The sequence below is a fragment of the Numida meleagris genome, chromosome 18 (genome assembly GCF_002078875.1).
Source record: "Numida meleagris isolate 19003 breed g44 Domestic line chromosome 18, NumMel1.0, whole genome shotgun sequence".
Lineage (NCBI taxonomy): Eukaryota > Metazoa > Chordata > Aves > Galliformes > Numididae > Numida > Numida meleagris.
The window spans coordinates 8862512-8884701 of NC_034426.1; the positions used below are offsets into that span (position 1 = coordinate 8862512).

At 50.5% G+C, this 22190-nt stretch overlaps 1 protein-coding gene across 1 annotated transcript; it reads right to left on the reverse strand.

The window, feature by feature from the left end:
• On the reverse strand, positions 5977-21423 carry HEATR6 (HEAT repeat containing 6). The gene is made up of 20 exons (XM_021415923.1): positions 21193-21423; positions 20909-21016; positions 20365-20505; positions 19254-19369; positions 18046-18160; positions 17685-17786; positions 17471-17608; positions 16357-16640; positions 16069-16246; positions 15537-15743; positions 14881-14980; positions 14313-14668; positions 13385-13507; positions 12731-12817; positions 11580-11714; positions 10276-10398; positions 9118-9242; positions 8350-8446; positions 7987-8191; positions 5977-7509 (listed from the first exon to the last, which is right to left on the reverse strand). Exons 1-20 carry the CDS (start codon positions 21391-21393, stop codon positions 6959-6961), a joined length of 3492 nt encoding a protein of 1163 aa, XP_021271598.1. The 5' UTR covers positions 21394-21423; the 3' UTR covers positions 5977-6958.

The following is a 22190-nucleotide window of genomic DNA, read 5'->3' on the forward strand; positions in this document are numbered from 1 at the left end:
AGACAGGTTCGTGATGGCTCTGGTTTTACATGAGCACAAAGTACAGAAGAAAGGGCAGAAAAGCCCCCAGGGCCCCAGCCCAGGGCCCAGCCCCGCTCCCAGCAGCCTGGCCGAGTGCTGTCCCTCTGCCCCGCTCTCGCACCCACATCTCTGCCTGCTGGGTCCCTGACACCTGAACCCCCATCACTGGGACACAGGCTCAGACGCAGCAGACCCCGCGCTGCCACCGGCCATGGCTCGGCTGTGCTGTGGGGCCGTGCGTGGGACCGCGGCCTGGGAACAGCTCGGGCTGGGGCAGCTCCCCTCTCCCTTTCAAGTGGGCCAGTGAGCTTTGACTTGGTCTTTGCACGGCTTCATGGCATCGCATGATAATAATGTTCTGTCACAGTGGGTGACCTGGACCTTGTCCTGTTTCCACACATTCGGAGCCACCTGGCTAATGAAGTGGATATTGTTTTCTGGTCCATCTCTCTCACCCTATTGCTCTTCCCCCTTCCTCCACACCCAGCTCCTCCGAGCGCTGTCAGGAGCCCCACTGCCGCCCGTTCCCACCGCTGTCGGGCACAGCTCATTAACTCCCCTCAGCAGAAGGCCGCGCTCATTGCGGCTGGGGGGCAGCGGGCGCCCCGTGGGGTGGGAGCACAAAGTTTCTCAGCAGGAAGGCGCTGGTGCTGTCCGAGCATCTGTCTGAGCTCCCACATGGAGGGCACCGGGGCTGGGAATGGGGAGCCACGACCCTCCGTGCTGTGCCCACCCCGCGCCAGCTCTGCACCTTTGTGGGCTGAACGTGCCCTGCTCGCTGCTGTGAGCCCCAAACCCCAAGTACAGCGGGGTCGGGCGCGGGCACAGTATTGGCACTGGGGACTTTGCTCCCAGCGCCGTGAGAGTGGGATGGGCAGAGGGACCACGGCTGCGCTCCCCGTCCCCACGTTCATTGCTGGGGCACGGAGCGGTGCCCCCGGGCCTGAGCTTGGTGCCCGGTGCCGCCAGGCGGGGATTTCTCCCACGGGCCTCCCCGACGTGACTCACACGGCACCGGGGGAATTCTGCCATGGACGCCTTCACGCATTTTGTATCTGCCTCTCATTTTTTCTTACAGTTTCATTTAACGGCTGAGCGCGTGCAGACACACCGCCCTGACCCCGCGGGCAGTGGGCAACAGCGTTCCCACCGGCACAGGGCCATTAAGTCCCCGTGCTGAGATGTTTTCTCCTCTGCCCCCACTCGCGCCGAGATTTTCGCATTCCCTCCCTGCCCCCGCCTCCCCCGCACCGAGGTGACGTAATGTTATGGAGCCTTCTCCCATCCCCACCTTTATTAAATATGACCCGCGTTTGATCCCCGCGCGGCGGCGAGGGGAAGCTGTGGTTTCGGGAGGCTCAGACATGAAAGGCAGAGCTGTGCCGCGCTGTGTGCCGGCCCGCACAGCCGGCGGGGTGCAGAGCGGGTGGCAGCCACCAGGAAATGCCACATGTACCACTGTGCCACCCGCCGAGAGCCACCGGGTTGGGGCACCACGTGCGCCCACCGTCCAGCCCCTCCCCCCCGGTGGTCACTGAGGCCATGTGCAGAGCTTTTAGGGGGGCTGCTTTGCTGGAGGGCCCCCAGCGTCCCCCGTTCCCGGCCACGTGCTCACGGTCCCCAGCGCTCAGTGCCACTGAGGGGAGCGGCCGCAGCACGGTGCTGAGCCACATGGCCAGGGACCCTCCAGCACCGCACCTCCCGCGATGGAGAGGTGACAAGGAGAGGTGACAGGGCACGGGCTGGGGACACCGCGAGCCCGCGGGGAGGTGGGCAGGGAGACACCCGGCTGCAGCGCTGGCCTGCGCTCCGATAATTAATGCTTCTCCCGTACACTTTGCAAATAACTCGCCACTCTCTTTGTCTGGTGATAAATGGCCCCTTTGAAGTTCTCCTTTCTCAAAAGCAAAGCAAAGAAACACTTTCATAATCCGCCTTCGCCCCCCTGTCCTTTGCTGAGCTGCAGTGCTCCGGGGGGGCCGGCACCGCGTGGGTCCCCATGCACTGCTCACAGGGACACATGGCCCCGCACCCACCCACAGCCACGATCCCAGGGCCGGGACCCCCCTGTTCAGGGCACAGGGGCTCCATTATGGGCTGAGCCTGAGGGGGTATTGTGGCCGAGCACCCCCAGGAGTGGGGTCCCTCGGCGGGACGGTGGGTGCGAACGTGACCGAGCAGCCATCCCAAACCCTGCTCGTGTCCCCTGCAGCTCCCAGCCCACACTCGGGTTATGCTTCACTGGTACAGGAAAACAAGTTCTGCTGGGCTATAAAAAGACATTGAAACCGGGGCGAGCTAGGAGAGCTCGGAGCAGTGCAAATGAAATCAGTGCCAGAGCGCTCGTATTGTCACCAGGCTTACGTGTCACAGCAAACAATGCTATCTGCCGAGGAATCGCAGCACAAAGAACACCACAACAGCAGCCCAAACCCCAAACATGGGGTCATGAGGCTGAGCCTGTGCGAATGGCTCCCCAACAGGAGCCCCGGCTCAGAGCTGCTCCCTGTGCATGGCCGTGCACGGCAGGGCCTGGCCCCATCCCATGGGTATGGCACTACCATCCCCATCCCATTGGCACAGCCTCGTTGTCCTCATCCTGTTGGCACGGTCCCCCCACCCCCAGTGTGCCCGATTCCCAAGACCTGAGCGGGGCAGGGAGGCACCTTTGCTTTCCAAAGCACTGTCCCCCCTCGTGGGGCGCACATTGTGCACATGCCATTCTGCGTTATTGAGCAGCCCCCTGTCCGCAGACTTTTTATTAATTTTAAGACGAAGAGGAGGTGAAGCGAGCTGGAACCAGCGCGGGAGGCGGGGTTGTTTTCTGGGAAAACAAAAGCAGTGGTGCCGGAGGGATGCTGGAGGGGCTGTGGGGACATCCGTGCAGTGCAAGGAGCCCCAGATGGGTTCCCATAGCCCCCCACAGGTGCCAAGCCTGGCTCATGCCCCATCCGTGCATCCCGCTCCCTGGTACGAGGATGGTGGCACACGTCGGTGGCTGTCCCATCGGGAAAGTGGTGACCATGGGCTGGGATGAGCGTGGCCGCAATGGAAAAGGGACAGCACAGCCCAGCAGCCCATGGACAGCGTGGGGAGTTCCGAGGGGCTTTCCAGGGCCAGCAAACGCCATCAGACGTGGGCTCACCCCGCACCCAGACTCACCCGTAGCATTCTCAGTCCAGGATGGGGCAGCCCCAGCCCCCAGCGAGGTCCGTTGGAGGGGAGGGCAAAAAGCAGAGGAAAATTGCGGCGCTCAATGGCGCGGAACCGCGGCGGCTGCAGCGTGACTTTGATTCCCCTATCATAACCCCGAATTAAAAATTCAGGCAATTACTTGCATGGCTTCCCTCCGATGAGGCTGGGCCTCGCCTTCATTAATGCAGGCGCACAGAGAAAAGCCATTAGGGCCGGTGGAGGGGAATGTTTCTCTGAGAACAGTTCCGCTTCAGGAAGAAGCCCGGCGAGAGCCGAGTTTCACACATTTCAGCGGCCGCCCGAGCACGGCCCCGCGGGTCCTCAAAGCCGCCTTTGTCCCGGGCTCGGGGCCGGGATGTTTCACGTGGCAGCGGGTGGTGGCATTGCCCGGCAGCCCCAAGTCGCTGGGATCTGCCCAACGGCGGCGGCACCGCGCGCAGCTCCTGCGCGGCACGGGGAGATGCTCGAGCAAGATGCGGCAAGTTGCGCGCCAGCCAGCCCGGTTTTATGAGCAAATGTCACATTTCACACAGTTTTCCCTCCCCCTTGCGCCGCGAACCTTTCTCCCATCTCCGAGGGAGCCGGTGCCGGGCTCCTCACCGCCCCCGTCCCGCCCGGGCCCCCCGCAGCCTCTGCCCGTGCCAGCACGGCCGCTGCCGTCGAGGGACCCCGTGGGGTCGAGCGCGTGCCAGCACGTCCAGGCGCACACACGGGGCTGGGAGCGCGGGGCCCCCAGGGGCGTGAGTGGCACGGGGGGGGACGCGGCTCTGCGTCTCCCCGGGCCCCGCCGGCCCCTACGTGGGGTGCGGGGTCCATCCGTCAGCGGTGACCCCGGAGCTGCCCCGAGGAGGAGCGCCGGAGGTCGCACGGGGCAGGAGGGAGAGGGGGGAGGCGGACAGGATAAAAATCACCGAATTAGCGGGGGCCGGCAGGGACGGCTGCGAGATAGCGCGGAGCCATTTTTTTACAGGGGAGACGGCGGCCGTGGGCCGGGGATTGGCCTCTCCCCCCCGACCCCGCCACTGGAAGCCACCCCTGCCCCCCTGCCCATCGCTCAGCGCCGCCGGCCCCGAGCTCCGCGGTCCCGCCGCCCCGTCGCCGAGCAGCGAGCGGCCGTGCCCATCTCCGTGCGCGGGGAGGAGGAGAGCGGCGAGGCCGCGGGTTCCCGCAGGCCGGGAGCTTCGTGGAGCACCGCGTCCCCGGGGCCGTCGTCCCCGCGGCGTCCCCAGGGGGCATCCGCACGGTGACCCTGCAGCGGGCACCTTCCCGCCGCCCCGCGAGATCCCCGGGCCGCGCCCCGCACGGGGAATGACACGGCGGGAGCAAAAGGGCTACGGCAAAGGGGACAGCAGCCGCGCCCTCGCTCCGGCCCCGCCGGGATCGCGCCGCCGGGGGCAGCTCCCCGCGCACCAGCGGCCCCAGCGGGACCTTCAGTGGGCTCCTCCGTGCGCCCCTGCGAAGGGAACCGTCCCCGTGCATCGCGCGGAGGGACCCGCACGCGCGGCCGCGCGCCCCGCATCGGGAGCCGCGCTCGGTGTCCCCGCCGGGGCCGGGCCGTGGCCGTGGTGCCACCTCGCGGCCGTGGGGACTTCGAGCGCGGGGCCTCGCCTTCCCCGAGCTCCCGGGCGCTGAATCCGATGTTTTTCAGTTGAAATCCTTCGGGTCCCCGAGGAGCCGCGGGGGAAAGGGCGCTGCCCGCGGAGGGGCCGCTCCGTGCCGGGGCTCCCCGGGCACCCCGAGCCCGACCCACGTGCGGCCGCGCCGCTGCTCGCGGTCAGTCGGCGGAGCGGTAACGGGAAAATCGTCACCGCGCAGAAATAGTCGGATAAGTGCCGCCGGGGGTGCCCGGAGCTGCAGCGGAGTGTGCGGGGCAGGGAGCTGCGCGCTGACTGATCCGGGTAACACAATCAAAAATAGTAATAATAATAATAATCATCATCATAAAAACACGGGGCTTTACAGCCCGAGCTGCCACCCGGGCTTTGAAGTCGCCGGGCGGGAGCGCCGCGGGAGCCCATGGGGGGTTCGGACACGGGGATGGCTCCGCGCTGCAGCCCCTTTGTCTTTGGCCACGCGCTGACCCCACGGGAACGCGGCCCCCGCCCCCAGCAGAGCCCACATGGGGCGCGAACGGCCCCGGCCACCTCGGCTGTAAATCACGCCGCATGCGATAAGGTAATTGCCTTCTCCTTGAAACCGTTCGTAGGAAAACACATAAAGCGCCCGGCTGGTAAGCACGGCAATAAAGAGGCAGGGCCATAAAACCCGCGGTGGGTGGGGAAGGCGCTGCCCCGAGCACCGCGCGCATCGCGCGGGGACGGCGGAGGAGACGCCGGGCCCCGCCGACCCTGACGCCGCATCGGGGTCGGGCAGGAGAGGCCCGGCGCTCCCGGGTGCCACCCGCAGGAGAAGCGGCCCCGGGGCCGGGCCCTAAAACCAAACGGGTGCCCCCGCCCCCGCGCAGCCCCGCGGCAGCCGCTCGCCGTTACCCGCAGCGGAGCCCCCGGCACCGCCCGGCTGCAGCCCCAGGGCCACGAGCCGGCACCGGGCAGCGCGCGCCGCTCGGTTTCCCTCGCACCCCGGGGCCCCGCTCCTGCCGCACAGCTCCAGGGGGAGCAGCAGCCCCGCTCCTTGGTGCTCAGCGAGAAAGGCTCCGGGCCTCGGCTCCATTAAGCCGAAGGGGTTTCGGATACTCAAATACTTGAGGCCCGCTGAAACCCGTGGCAAGAGCGAGAATGGAAAAAACAGAGCGGACAAACGCCGTACGCCAAAGAGCTTTTATGACAGCGAAGGCTTGCTCTGAGCTCTGTTCAAACATCACCGCAGAGTTAGGACAGCAGAGGCACTCAGCTCCCCGAGCGCCTCCCAGGCCGGCTCATTCCTGGAGGTATTGATCAGCCCCTGGCAACGTCACAGGGCCCCGTCCTCCAGCCGCTTATCAGCACGGTAAGCACAGAGCAAACAGAGCCAGCAGCGCGAGCCTGAAGGAAGGGGAAGGGGACGGAACCTCAGCGACAGGCACGCGGCCACGGGAGGTGCAGAACATCACAGCACATCCACAAGAAGGCAGCAGCCCTTCAGGGCAGCACCGCTTTGAAGTGGGACCCGCGGCCTGCAGCTCGCTCAGCACAGCTGGCTCGTGTTTTCCGGCTGCTGCGGTGCGGTACCAGCACCTGGAACCGAGGAGCTGAGCTCCTGGGGGACAGCACAAGCAAAGGCAGCAGGGAGGGGAGGCCAGGTGCGAGGCACCGGGAACAGACAGTTAAAGGCAAAGCGTGTTTGCTCTGAGCTCGTATTCAAATAGTGGCACGTTTGGGTTTAGTGCAGGAACACAAGAGTGGCAAAATTTGCAGCGCTTAGAAAAACAAAATCCTGCCCCATCCCTCTTTTACAAAAGTGATTTTGAATATAGCAGCATCAGTAACAAAACGCTCCTGGAGCTCACACGACAGGCTCCATTTATAGAACGTACAAAGAAGGAAAGGCATTTGTTTTCCAAGGGGTAACACCGTAACAGGTACAAACCAAACCAGGTGAGAACAACTTGCAGAGTCCATTGAAAACAAAAATTTAGAGAACTGTTTAATGAGGTGCTATGAAGGACTGAAGTTTGAAATCAATTGCTTAACAGCATCGACAGGAAACCATTCTTCTGGATGCTCTGCATACACTCAAGCAGCGCGTTTCCTCTCTGCGCACCATCCAAGTGCCAGTTCCTGGTCGCTGAAACAAGTGCTCCTTTTCAGGACTCTGTTAATTCAGTGGCACCAGCATGGCGTGTCAAGATATCTTCTAGATAAACAGACACTCTCCCCCCAGCTTTGCCCTCTGGCTGTTTCTCTATCCCACGGAGATGTTCAATAGCTCTTTTCAGCAGTCCCTCTCTCTCACACAAGTCTGTGTGCGTTCCTGCTTCATTGTCTTCCGCTCCAGATTTCATATATTGCACGATATAGGATTTGATGGCATCACCATTTGCTGTTATGGTTTCCCAGATGAGTGGCAGGTCTGTGATCGCTGCCAGACCTAACAAATGAAGCAGAGCCTGGCAGATCTGCGTCCTGAGGCTGGCGCTGTACTTGAATTCCAGAAAGTCCTCGGTGTCTTCGCTTTTCTGCAGGGCTTCCACCAGGGCACTCCAGATCTGGCAGAACTGCTCCGTGGCTCCGTAGCATTCCCTCTTGCTGGGGATCGAGAGGGCCATGGCCGATTTGATTCGGACTTTAAAATTTTTGCACGACTTCACTACCGAGGAAAGCGCGCTGTAAGCTTGCGTGGTCCAAGCAGCCTCCCCTGTAAGTCATTAAATACCAACGATAAAAGCAAAACCGCAAACCCTCTTCGATCACTCAAAATATAAAAAAAAAACTGTGAATGCTTCTCCTAAATATTTCATGGCTTACGTGTTCTGTATTTGCACTGATCTAATTAGAGAATCAGGAGCTATGAAAAGAAAATACAGTTTTAAAAAAATTAACCTGCTGATGTTTTTCTAAGAGGAAAAGCAACATTTTGCTTTTCTATTTTCCAGCCACAACAATGATCCCATTTCTTTCTAACATGACACATCCAAGTGAATGCAGCACAGCATTTTCAGGATCAGAACCTGCTTCACTGGCAAGACTTCTGGGAAAGACACACTTCTGGATGTGACAGCACAGTTCAGCTCAGTTTGCTGTCTCCCCTCGTCTGCAACACACTTCTAACAGAGACCTTACCAACCCCACAACCTGCTTACAAAGAGCTAGCCACGGGGACAAGGCTACTCACCAAGTGGCAAGGCACTGTTCTTAAATACATTCCCCAGTGCGTAACAAGCATTCCAGCGCACTTTCATAGTGGCCTCACTCTGAACAGTAGAAACAAGGGCCTGAAGAGACTCCTCGATGGCTTCCCTGAACCTGGGGTGCGCTACGTGACACGGCTGCAGGAAGTGAAGCAGATTCCCAAGGGCCCTGACTGCATTGCTCTTTACCTGGAAAGGAAAAACAAACAAAACCATCAACTTTCACGGGAGGATGCTGACCCGCAGCTCCATGTCTGTTGGGGCAGAACACCCCAGAGGCACGCAGCTAGCGCCCTTTTAAACAAAAATGCAACCATGATCCTCCACCCTCTTTCCCTAAGTCATACCTTGTCTTTGTCCCTGGATGCTTCGGTCGCAGACCGTAACATCTTCAACAGTAGGAGATCAGAGAATTCCTCTTGGAAACTTTGTCCCATTGTTTCCCTAGCAGAAGAATCGCATTGTGAAAGACTAGCTCAGGAAATCCACTCTCAAAGATGTGATACAATCCTTTATAAAGTCGTATGAACAACCTTCACTCTTTAGAAGGCTAATATGTAAGGCAGACCTTACTACATGTGACCACTATGTTTATTAATTTAAAACCAAGCTATCAATGCAAGAAAGCCTGTTAGCAATGCATTAAGTCTGTAATAAAAGACAGAGGGCAATGAATTGCTCAGAGGCAATTCATTAGCAGGAATATATGATAACTATTTCTCCTGTTAAAAATGTAACAGCTGGTTGGACATCCTTCAGTCTTTGGCTTGAGGAAGCGTTAAATATTCATCAATCCTACTTTTGGGTTACGTTGAAAGTGAAGTTACCAAGGAACACACCACTACACAAAGTGACACACAAAAACCAGAAAACTGAAAAGCAAGCTTGGCGTATACTCTGGAACTAACGACAAGAAAGACCTAAAACCAAGCAGCTGAGTCCGACACCAAGGGCAGCAGCGGAGTGTGGGACACTGCTAACACAGCCCTGCAAACACAGGCTAAAGAGAGGTTACAAAGAAGCATCCGGTTTTGACACAGCCATAGATTTCATCTTTCTGATACTAAGTGCCCCCTAGGCATACAGGCCCTGCGAGGAGCCGTGCTTCCGCTTACATGTTGACAATCAGAGTGTCGGTGAGGTTGCCCAGGGACCAGGCAGCTTTGGCACGGACGCTGGGCGACTTGTCGTGGAGGGAGTTCAGGATAGCGTTTGCTGTGTCTGCTACAAACATCACATCCTATAAAAGGAGAAAACCCTGCAATTAGAAGCTGTTTTGTCATTGCTGCTTTTTTTGAACGGGTGATTTCCTTAGTAACATACGTATTCTGAGCTTTTATAGGGAAATCGGGATCTCCACAGAGACTGTCTCTATTAACACATGGTTTTTTTAGGCGACAACTTTGAACGTGTTTACTGTGCTTTCTGCACAGCTTTGTTTGATCTTTAATTAACAGTCGAAGCCTCCACGGTGACCAAGTTCACCACTCTCCTGGGTAGCGGTTGCTGAAAGGTTTCACTGTATAATTTAATTTCATTGGTGCTTTAGTTACTTTGGATTTTAACGTAATTACCTGGACTGCCATTCTTACACTCATTAAATCCCACTGTTAAGAAAGTAATTGCTTTGCCAAACTCCCTGTTGAGCTGCTTGTTTCATCTTCTCTTCTATGGCACTATATATTTCATTTTCATTCCTTTGCCCATGATAAAGGACTTTTCTATCAAAATATTTGGACTGAACTCTCAACATCAGCTACTGCATAATTGTTTGTTAAAATCACCCATTTAAGGCCACATTGCAAAAATGAGTCTTCTGCCCTAACCAAGCTAAGATCAAGTTGGTGTGGAAGCAAACCAGCATTCTTCTCTAAGAAAACTTTACTTCACAGTTGTAAGCAAAACTGAAGCCTTCCCATCAAAATCTTCAGTTAAACTCCACAGAGTGCAGCTGCTCCCTTCTTCCCAGCATTACTTCATCTCTGTGCCTTTCCCACTCTGGTCTCCAAGAGCTCAGTGAAGGTCCTCTCCTCTTTTCGGGCTCCTTGATGAGGCACTCTCTGTTCTGCTTCATCTCACATTGAACTGCACTGAGCTGTGTTCCCATACCAGGCAAGGGACAGATTGGGGATAGTAAAGAAAAACGATGCATGCCAAAGACCAAAAGAATGAAGGAAGGCTCATTGCGAAAGAACTCATGTCCCACATCTTACGGTTCATCAAACCCATTCTAAAATGGTTCAAAGTTAAGAAAAAGTTTAACTAGTTCTGACCTGACGAAGGCAAGAGAAGAGGATGTAGACCCCAAGGGCACGTACGGCAGCAGCTTTTACCAGTGGGGTCTCGCTGTGGTTCAGGCCAAGCAGCAGAGTGATGCACAGTATCTGCTGGTCATTCTGAAACGGCAGACAGTCATGGCAACAGAGAGAAGACAGAAAAACAAATTGTCCCCCAGAGAAAGGCAACCTACAAATGCTCTGAGAGACCCTAATACATGGAATCTATAGAAGCTATCATTCAGAGTGTACCTTTTTCTTCAAAGTAAATGGATGGGCATTTGAGGATGCCACACAGGAAACTGGAACACTTCCAGAGAAAATGTTCTCTTGTTGCTGTTAGATAATACCATGAAGGAAACTAAATATTAACTATCATCCCAATGCAGAACGTAAATGGTCCATCAGAAGTAAAACAATCTGGATAGGTTGCTTTTCCTGTCTTACTTCACTCTTCCCACTTCATGAACAAGGACAACAAGGTAGATTAAGTTCATCCTGGACAGATTGTCAGTTTACCAACCCGCAACAAAGATCTTTGTTTCATCAGAGCTAAGGGTCAGAGTGGGTACTGACTTGACCCCACGTGGCCACAGGGACAAGAGGGTGTACAAGATCAAAGTACAGAGTGATGAAGCACATGCTGTACTTGGGAGAAACCAGGCTGAGAATTCCAGAGATACTGCTGCACTAGCAATTCTTGGGCAAATGAGATCTGGCAGAGTACTCCCCATCAAGAAGGGCACAGTGACACAAAAGGAGCTCCACAATGCAGTGGTGGTACACTGCCAAGGCTTTCATGTTTAAGAGCATATTTCACGTTGCAAAAGGAGAGGAGGGCCAACATATTCATTTGCTTCCTCCAGGGCAAACACTGCAGTTTAATGTTTTAAAAACTAGCCAAGAGAAAAAACATGCATGTGAATCAGTGAACAGCATCAGTCCACGGCTGTTAGGTCAGCTGTCTCTTCAACTGCTTAACCAGCAAAATAGCAACCCTTCACCCTTCCCTCGTGCAATGAAATTCCTGCCCTCCATCCATCCCATGCATCAATAGCCAAGGCTGAGCATTCACAGCAGGGCCAAAGAGTTTCTGTGACCCACAGTTTAATTGTTTTGTGAGACTAATTACTTCCAACATTGCCTTTTCCAGTCTTCAATGGTCAAAGCTTATTCAGAATGCAAAAAGTATTCTCTGCCTTTTCCCTATAAATGTTAAGGGTTTTGTATTTCTATAATCCACTAGTCAAGAAAATATCTCCATAGGTAAGAATGCCGAGCTTACAGGAGTGCTTCATTACCTGCAGACTGCTGAAAGCTTCTGGCAGGATGGAGGACAGAGCATCACAGGCACTCGTCTGAAGAGTTGCATGTTGAGCATTCTGGAGAGCACCAGGTAAAGGGCCATTCAACATCATAGTCCAGAAAGTTACAACCTACAGAAACAGCAGACAGGTTTACCTATTTAAACTCAGTAATTATGCCTAAGTTCTATAATAATTGGTCTTTTTCTACAGTCGTCTAGAAGACATACTTAGAGCAGGTAGCATAATCTCACGTGAAAGTGATTACAGCTGTTTGGAAGCCTAAAATAAGAATAAAAATAATAATAGAATAAAACATTTTCAAGACATTTTAGTAGTGCTGTAAAGCACTTATTCACCGAGTTGTGTTTGCTCCTTCTCAAGGGCACACACACGCACTTGGATTAGATTGCATTAGGTAGAATTACAATTCCATTCTTGAAACCACACAGATGGGTATTTTCATTTGCCTGACAATTTACATTCATATCAAGTAACAGGAAGCCAGTGATGCCAGACACATTTCCTGCCTGGGACGGTCACTGGTGACAAGCTTAAAATTTAGCTTACTCTAAAGAACTTTGTAACATTTCCTTATGTTCACAGAAACAAGACCCAAACAGGCCTACGTTACTACTAGAATGCCAGTTCCTCAGCTTCACCAAACCTGTCTAAACAACAGCTTCAGGCAATGAACATTTCTGAAATCACATACATGGCTGTGGCCACCCTCTCCCCACATGTGAGCATGCAGAACATTTACGCAGGCTCCTGTAACAACGCAAGTTCACCACAACTCTAAACGTGTTTCTCTAGGTTTTATGTGATAGTAATGACACATGCAAAGCCTGTACTGGTCTTCCAGCTTGCTGACTTGTGTCAGACAGGAAGAAGAGGGATGAGGAAAGGCTGAAAGAGAGCATTAATACCACGTAAAAAGATCACTTGTCTACAGGCCAAAATGAATGCCAAATTAATGCAGAAAGCTGCATAAATAGTACATATCAGCACCTATAAAGCTGCAGGGTACTTACTCCCTTTCTGCTTTCCTGTGATTGATTTATCAGTTTCCACGTCAGAAACTTTGCAGGGAGTTCAAGAAAGGAAGCTCAATTACGTGGAATCTCAGCAGGAGCCCACACACTCACCATGCTGACCGGTACTCTCTTCTCAGGGGCAACAGCTGAATCAGGTTTGTGCTGCTGTACTACACCCGTGCCCAGCTCCTCCAGAAGCTGCAAGGAAGCAGAAAGCAACAAGGCCTTTATCAGAGATGACTCAAGTATCACCAAACTACAGAAATCTTTACCTAGGATTATACTTTTATTTCTGTTCTCTGGGTAAATAAGATCCAGTATTAATTTGGACTCCATTCTGTCTCTGCTAGTGAAGGAACCAGAGGAAAAGCCTTTCTTACATGAAGTCTGCAGCTAAAGCAGCACAACAAATAGCTGGGCGAAGAGCAAATCTCCGAGCTTTCCTTTGGTAACAGACTACAGTTCATGCACCAAGTGATGATAAATTAGGGAAGGGCCAGTGTTGTAGTCCATGGGTTTCCCACACTTCCCAGTGAACTCAGCAGAGTACCAAACCTCTGCTCAAAATTCAAGGCTGGAAGGACACGGTGCATTTCTGGAAATGCAGCACCCTGCCACTTTGAAAGGCACCAGCTCATCATAGAGTGCTGCTACATGATACTTGTAGACTCTGAATCTTCTGCATTACTCGTCTGGATTCACAAAGCACACTGATTGGCAAAATTGACTTGGTAGAACAATACTGGTCTTTCCCCACACTCTTACTTTGGCTCCATGAAGCTGAATGGATGGATCCATTTCTTCCATGCATTTGCAAGCCACTTCTCCAAGTTCTAGCAAATAGCTCTGAGCCATAGAGAAGTAACCTTTGACAAGAAGAGCTAACACCTAGACACAAGCAAAAGATAAATTCAATTCAGCATTTTTTTCCTTCTATTAAACCAAAATATCCTCAATACAGAGAGCATGTTTACAGGCTAATCAACACAGCAACCATACACTAAAGTATAATGTAACAGATACACCTTACAGCACAACTTCTAGAATAGTAGAGCTAATTAAAATCCTTCCGATTCCATTATCTTGTTCAAAAAAGAGCCACAAAAGCACTATCAGGTAGCAACACAATGAATTATTTACTATAAGAGACGTCTCCTGTACTGAAAAAAACTATTGCCTGTAAGAACAATACATTCTGCATCTCCTGAAACACTGCTGCTGTGCTCTGCAAAGCTGGATTTAACAAATATCCACTGTTCCAGAAGAAGTATAAGACTCCCTGTGATGCACAAAATTTGCTCACCAACTGCAGAATTAATTCCCCACCATTTTCCAGCAAAACTTCAACTTAGATTCTGTATGGAGGAATTTGCATGAAGAAGACTCACAGCCTTCACCAGATGCCAGCACACACAACCAAATATTTAAAAATAATAAAGACACAAAAATGACAGGCAGATGAACTTGCTGCTGCTGCTTTACTATGGGATGGTTTTGCATGGCCACAGGCACAGAATCAAAATGTTAGTGCTCTTTCAGTCACAACAGACCAGAAATGCTGTTCCAGCAAATGCTTTTGCCCACAGCTTTCTGCAAGAGCTGGGAGCAAAGGCAACCCACGAGACTCAGCAGGCCTGAGGCTATCTGCTATTGTACAAGATGGTTGCTTTACAAGCTAACTATTCATTCTCACCTGCAAGGATTCCAGTCGAACAGGGGATGGTTCATAAACACTCCCAGATGGAAAGTTAGCATCGCTGTCAGAACAGGAATCCTCTCTGGGCAGAACAATGACGGAAATACAGAGACGAATAAGCCAGCATGGTTCTGGAGGCAAACATCCTGATGGATTATCTGGAGATTCCCCTTCCAAGGGAAGCACTTTTCTCCACTGCTCAGAAAAATTAAAACGATGAGGGGTTGCACTACCACTGTTGCTTAGCCCTGAAGAACTGGGCTGCTGTAAAAGTAGCTGCACCTCTGGTAAAGGTGCTTGGGCAGATACTATAGCCCCTAATAATGTGAGACTAGAAACTCGAACATTAACATCTGCAAGAAAGAACAAGGAGGGGGAAGAGAAAGCCAGTCCATTAGCATCTCAGTGATGCATCAGTATCCTTCTTCAGCCATTTTCTAATGAGACAGATCATAACATATAATTTGGTAGTGCTCTCTCTAATTATGTATTTAAAATGTTGTATATTAACCAATGCTAAATTAAGGAATAACATACACAAAGAGGCTCCGTACAGAACACAAACCTTTATGGCAAATGTATGGCTTGATCTGGTTCCAAACTCTTGTCAGCAATCCAGGATTTAAACGGCTGTATGGTGCATTTGAAACCAAATTTGCAAGGCACTGAAACACATTAAAAAACATACACAGGATGGTGGTTACAGTGTCTGGCCTCCAACAGATTTCATTTTATATTTGTAGGTTAGGTCATTTTGACAGCTAAGTATCTGAGGGCACCTGAAAACAAATGAACCAATTATCTGCTGTTTGAAAACTGGTTGCAAGCTTGGCTCCTACTGTGACCTGGCATAAAGAGCAAGACATTTCAATAGCTCATGGAGAACTTTTGCTTTTCAAGATGGGTGTTTGGATTCAGGTTTCAAAGCCAGGGTGAGTCTCTGGAATCATTTCATAGGTTCATTTACCTCAAAAAAAAAAAAAAAAAAGAAAAAGAATATGTGGAAGAAATGCAGAACAAGAAAAATGCACTGAAAAGAAACGCTTGGACTTTGTAGGTAGTCTCAGTCACTGAAGCCTTGTGCTATTATGGCAACAGTCTATTTGCTTTTCTTCACCCCTGCTCCTTAACAGCCACAAGAATTTCCATGCAATCTTTCTTCAGAAGTCTACAGACCAATTTCAGCTCTTGTGCAGCACTTAAACATTTACAGTGAGTTACCTTGATTATTTGAGTTAGTGTTTGAGAAGACGACTCTGCCACCAGGGCTAGCAGCAGGCAGCGGTGCAGCTCCCGGATGCTAGAAGCAATAGTTACAGAGAAGGGAGTAAAAGCTCTCTTGTGATCATTAGCATCTTCAGCAATAGAAAGGAACTGCTTAGAACCTTCCAGAATGGCTGAGAGAACTTGAAGAGAACAGGCACGTGTCTGAAACAATAAAACATTTTTGTTAGCTACAGCAGATTTTTTAAGAATCCCCTGTTTTCTCCTAGGCCTTCTTAAATGCTCATCTCAAGCACATGATTGGTACCACATTCTTACTATGCAGTATAACTTCAGGAGCCATTACACCAGAAATGAATAATGACTGTAATTGGTTTCCTTAACCAATATACCCTCTTTTATTTCTTGTGGTACAGTGAGCAATCAACACAAATACAATAGCTAAAGTACCGACTAAAGGCCAGAGAAGACAACTCTTAAGATTAATACATGGAAAATACACCACTTCATCTGTTTGGGACTGTCTCACCTTAGGAGAAGGGTCCTTTAAAGCAATAGTCATCAAGGACACTGACTGGGGGCTGCCGATGCCAGGTGCATCAGGAACAAATGCTGACCAGTAGCCATAAAGAACTCTTTTTTCTATTGACTTTATAGCAGAGAGGAAACATGCTAGAGCCCCTTGACGAACTTTGGCTTGGTAAGATCTTAAAAACAAATAAACAAAACCATTAATAAAATAGCAGAAGTGTAAAGTAATGGACTTAACCAAGTACTATATGCTACTATGCATTACGTTTACATGAAGAACATTAACCTCATTTTGCTCTGCATTCCACCTTCAGCATCAGAGTATTCTGACTCGCTGCTGCTGATTCTTTTCCAGCTAGTACCATGTGAAGGTAAGGGATCCTTTCCAGCAGGCACACGTGCAACATCTGATGCACAAGCCCGAGGCTCCGAACAAGGACTGTTCTCCAAGTTTAGTTTCAGCATGTCTACTCCATGGTTTGATTCGTTCCCTGTATCACACAAATCTTCTTTTCCTTCTTCTGCAAACTCTCCTTTCTTTTGTTTCCCTTTGGATTTCTTTCTTCGGTTCTGTTTTATGACAAGAATTTAGATTTTTTTATGACAAGAATATAGATTTTATACGTATCCAGGAAGATGTGCAAACATTTTATAGTGGTACATCTTTTACTATGGGAAAAAAAAATCCCACTTGAAAACAAAGCTATTTTTAATCCAGAAGAAAAGCAGAGTTCAATATAGTAAATCGTGCCCTTATATAGAGCATTAACAGCTTTAGTTTTTAAATGAGTTGTTTCTAGGCGAAATTTAATTTACCTGAGAGTTATCACAACTATTTAGTATCCTCTGTGCAACAATACTGCACATGAATGCAATAATATATATGTGCAATACTGTACACAAATAATAACCTGTATAAAGATTAAGCAGAAGAGATGAGGAAGCAAGGAAAAAGAGGGGAAAACAACAAAATAACAATAATTTTTAAAAATCAGTCACTAGATGAACCTGACTTCTCTCAGAAAAAGCCAAATAATTGTCCAAGTGCTAGGAGACAAAATGCAATTTATAAAATAAAGAACTCTGCCTGGTCTGCACGCACCAATTCCATGTCTTCAGGCCAAGAATTCTTGGCTACAGAAGAGTAACTGATGCACACAGCTTAAGTCAAGAAAACCAATCTCTGCAGAGCCATTTGTAAACTCAGGCGACAAAAACAAAGCATTTAAATTAGTTCAGAGATGGATAACTGATACCTTAGAAGCAAAAAAACACAAAACGTATCACGTACTCAGAACGCAGAGTCTGTTAGCCACCAATGCCATCCCAGATAACACACAACCACAACAAACATGTACAAGCACATGAGCACGCAGTAAAGGCGTGTAACTTCAGCTTACCCCTGTCTGCTTAAAGGCAGCTGGCTCTGGTTGCTCCTGTTTGACAGGTGACCTTCTGTCATACTGAGGTAATGGAGCTGGGTACAAGGCTGCAGGCATCTCTATGCTCAGTCCTGGCAGCCCATGAAACATACATTTCTGACACAACAACAAAAATGTTAGTGGATTTTTCCTTTTCAGCACATGTGCCTTCAGTGTCAATATAAGTAGTTACCTTTAATACTGCAAGGAGAGATCCAAGCTGGTCAGGTTGCATTATCTTCATCTTCCCACCATTCAGAAGTGACTGGATACCTTTCAGTGCATTTTGTAGCAACTGAAAACAAAAACACAGAATTACTTTTCTTTCCCAGAAGTTTGAAGCTTCTCATCTTTCAAGTGACTTTCTAAGTAGTTATGGCTTCGCTCAACATAGTTGCTGTGACAGTTATTTACACTGCCCAGTTAAAACAAATACAAAAAATAGACTACTTAAGCAAAATCTCGGTTGAAAATAGTCCCAGTGTCATACACTCCAAACTTCAGTAAGCCAGCAGCACAATTTCCTAATTAGAGTATTCCAGACTCACACTTACCATGCAAAAGGCGATGTCATCTACATTAGAGGTTTTTGAAGACTGCAGAACACTTAGGAAAGTTTGAAAACAGACACTTCTATAGGGCTCATCCAAGCATGGCTGTCCAGGCACACTAAATAAAAGCGAGAAACAAATCACTGATTCACAGCTTTACAAAGTTACACAGACTCAGATGCAAGCCCTCCGCTAGGCTGAGGAGCAGGGCCTCAGACAGATAGATAGCTCTGTGAAAAGGATCAGCTCTACCACTATAAAGAACAAAAGGAAAACTGCACAAAGAGCTCCCACAATCCTAGCACGCCTTACAGCTCTCTGCTTCTGTGGCTACCTTCTCAATTACTATGAATCTCCAGGCATAGCTCAACAAGCTGTCATGCCTACAAATGATTAAAGGCAAGATTTCGCATTTAAGGGGACCTAGTGTGACTTCTGTCATTTTCCAGGTTTCCACATCTCTGCAATTTTAATGTGCTGAAGCATTTTAATGTCTACTTGATTTAATGTACAAAGAGAGAGGGCAACTGCCTCACTTTAATCTCTGCTGTCTTAAGTACCATACAGTAAAAGCTGGCCAATGCTGCAGTAGCTTTAGTCATTAAATAAAATCTTTTTAATGGATTCCTAAGCATCTGTTTCCAGCACATTTAATTACTTCAAGCCATTACTGCATGTTTGACTATACTCATAGGACAACTCTAGTATAACATCTGATTTTCCTGAAATTAGTATCACAGACAAGCTGAGGTTGGAAGGGACCACCTAGTCCAACCTCCTTGCTCAAAGCACAGTCAAGCAGAGCAGCACAGGACCATGTCTTGGACTTGATGATCCTCGTGGGTCCCTTCCAACTTGGGATATTCCATGATTCTATGATTCTGTGTCCATTCAGATTTTAAGCATCTCTAAGAACAGAGACTCCCCAACCACCCAACAATCACTGCAGGACCAGACAAAACATTTTCTTTCCTTCCCTAAATATTTCCATAATAACACTATTTCTGGAAGTCTGAGACTTTATAGTTTTTATCCATAGATGATATAATCAATAGCTTGGAGCACTAAAGTTTTACATTTCAAGGTCATGCATATGGAGCTTACAGGTCCCACACTTGCTGTTCGTGGCACAGAGCAGACCAGCTGTCCGTGTTGTCAGACTTACATCACCTAAAGCAATCAATTCCCCACCTGTAAGAGCTTGTATGTACCTGAGACACAGGTTTGCCATGCTGTGTACTGCTGCCCTCCTGAGTTCCACGTCGGGCTGAGCAGGATCACTGAACTGTACCAGGAGTCCCGTCTTGCCCAGCAAATCCTGCAGGTACTAAAACAAAGCAGCCAAAGTCACTAAGTGTCAGTGCTCTTCCCTCAGCCTGCTGGCTCTGTTTGGTAGCTAAACGCATCATATCTATGCTACAAGAAAAGATTCGTCAGCTGCAACTTCAAATTCCACAGACAGATTGTGTTTACTAAAATGACAAGATAATATTCATTTCCAAAGTTCTCCTGTTTTGTATTTTAAAAAGTACAGAGTGTGAGCATAGTTCAGACTGAGTCACAATTTATGCCTTTTTCCCCAGACATAAAGCTAAGTTAGTGACAACTGCTGTACCAAGCTTCTGCAGTTTTCTAGGCTACAAACCCACGCAAGCTGGCTGCTCCAACACTGCTAGCATCACTACCTTGTGCTTCAGCCAAACTGCAGAAACTGCTCTGCAAACTGCCAAGAGCTGGTGAGAGCAAGAGAATTCATTACATCAAACACTATCAGTTACTCTGCAGCAAGAAGAAGCTTCATGAATACTTCAGGTATGACTCTGGATAGCCTCTGCTTTGAAATGGCTTTGAGACCACTACACACTAAAGACCTGATCTGGCTGCAGGATAAATTTTGGGATCCTCAATGGAGACTGCGGAGCATCTTGCAATTTGAAGCTCCTCATGTTCTTCCTGGCTGTCACAAGAACAGACCAGGGTGCTTAGTCTGCAGACTGAGCCTGGCGCCCTTCCTTCATTGTGTGCCTCTGGCTCAAGCCAGATCCTGGATGGACCCTTCAGCTGCTGCCTGCAGGCACAGCATCAGTGAGCATAGGAAACATCTTGTTGTCTACTGATTATTAAAATACACACTTAGCACACCTGCAATTCAACTTTTCCGCAAATACTAGGCATGATTCTAATGGGACCTAATCTTAACCTAGAAGGTACAGCGGTTTGAGAACAAGACACATTTTTACCTAAAAAGAAAAAAAAAAAAAAGAAGAAACAGTATAGGATGAAAACTTTTCTTGCTTACTTTTTCTTATTTTGCAAACGCACCTTCTGACATTTAGGTCCATTACTGTAAACAAGAGCTGCTAAGGCTTGCAGAATTTCAACATGGGTCCAAGAGCTGCACTGCTTAAGGGCGGAGATGCAGTAAGAGAGAAGAAAATTCAAGTTCTGTTCATCAACTACCACCTGTCATAAGAGAAAAGGATCATGGTCAAGAAAACGGCAATATCCTGTACTGATCAAATCAATGTACAATATCCCCATGGCTACAGACTCGGGTAATCAGGCTGATAAAAAATACACATTGTGACAAAATCAGAAATTTACATTTAAGAAATAGATAGGTGCACACGAGCATCCTATAACCAAGAGTTCTTCCCATGAGAGCTCTTTTACGCAAGCCCCCGGTCACGCTAGAGCCGCAGGTCAGAACCTCGGCTACGAGTAAATGAACACCACACTGAAAACCCAAGCGACTATGCAAGAGGTCTGCTCCACAGCCCCACAGAAGTGGGGAAAGGTCCCTCTGGCTCAGTGGGGGACCAGAGAGATAGCACAGAGGGGTTAAGGCACAGCCAGCTTCCCATACCTGGAATCTGTTAAGTAGGTGATGGATGAGCTGACAGACTTTGCTGACGAGATGCTCCTGATCGAAGTGGACCAGCTGGCAGGCCTGGGCAAGCAACACACAGACATCCTGGGAAAAGAAAGCGTCGGTTCGTCACTGGGAGATGCAAAGCACGTGCGCTGCCCAGGCCCTGCCCAGAGCCCCCGGCTCTCACGGAGTCACCCCGGCTCCAGCAGCGCTCGGGACCCGACACCGGACGGGCGTCAGGCGGCTGCGAGCCCCCCGCACGCGGCAGCGCCCGGTACCTGCGCGCTGGGCCCCGTCGCCGGCGCCGGCCCGCAGTTCTCGGAGATGAGCTGGTCGAACAGCAGGTGCAGCTCGGTGCGACGGCCGCCGACGGAACGCTCCGCGCCGGGCTGAGTCCGCAACGCGCCCAGCCGCGCCAGGTAACGGCGGAATGAGCCGCCCGGCCCCGCTTCCCGCGCCGGGACCGCCACCGCCGCCATCTTCCGCCCTCCCGGCACCGTCGCTATGGCAACGAGAAGCACTTCCGGGGCGGCTACGGCGGCCGCGGGGGAGGGCAAGGGCGGGGCGGCCACGGCGGCCATGGCGGCAGGGGGCAGTGCGGGACCCGGCGGCGCTGCGGGCCGGGCAGGGCGGCGGGGAGAGGCCTGGGGCGGGGCAGGCCCTGCTCGGTGGACGTTTTGCCAGATTCACGCCTGGGGATTGTTCTTGGTTTTGTTCCTTTTGTCACCACTTAATTTTTTTTTTTAATTATTTATTATTTTAGAAACTTGTTAGCACGTCCGTAGAGCTCCTTGCCTTCTGCTTCTGAAATACTGCTGCAGTTGGCATTCAGGCAGCCCCTGCTTTGCAAGGCCTTACCAAGCGTGTGACTGAAACCGCTGGGCCGCAAGCGAGAGCTGAGCAAAGCACTGCCGGGTTCCTACACAGAGACACATCTCGCCTATGGCTGTGGTGTGTGGGTGCTCAGCCCCAGAACCCCGCCCAGCACCCAGCAGTGGCCGTGAGGGAACACTGCAGCACGGCACCTCGATGTGCCATGCAGATCGCTCTGCTTCGCAGCACAGAGGCGGCCTCAGAGGGCTGAGGAGTGTCAGAAGTGCGGTTCAAAGAGAGAAGCTCACAGCTGGGCAAGGCCAGCTGGGACGGCCCGGGAAACGGCCTCTTTCTTCCCAGTAAGTCTGTGAAATTGTCATTAACTCTAGGGATATCTTCCAATGTTAATCAACATCTTGATAAAACATGAATGCTTTTCTCTTAGGAAAACAGAGTGGCTGAA

Excerpts from the sequence above, each read along its gene's own strand:
- HEATR6 (XM_021415923.1), bottom strand. The coding sequence starts at position 21,393 with ATGGCGGCGGTGGCGGTCCCGGCGCGGGAAGCGGGGCCGGGCGGCTCA. Across the intron at positions 15,744-16,068 it reads TAAAGGACCCTTCTCCTAAG|ACACGTGCCTGTTCTCTTCA; the intron begins GTGAGACAGTCC and ends TTATTGTTTCAG. Across the intron at positions 7,510-7,986 it reads GAACAGTGCCTTGCCACTTG|GGGAGGCTGCTTGGACCACG; the intron begins GTGAGTAGCCTT and ends AATGACTTACAG.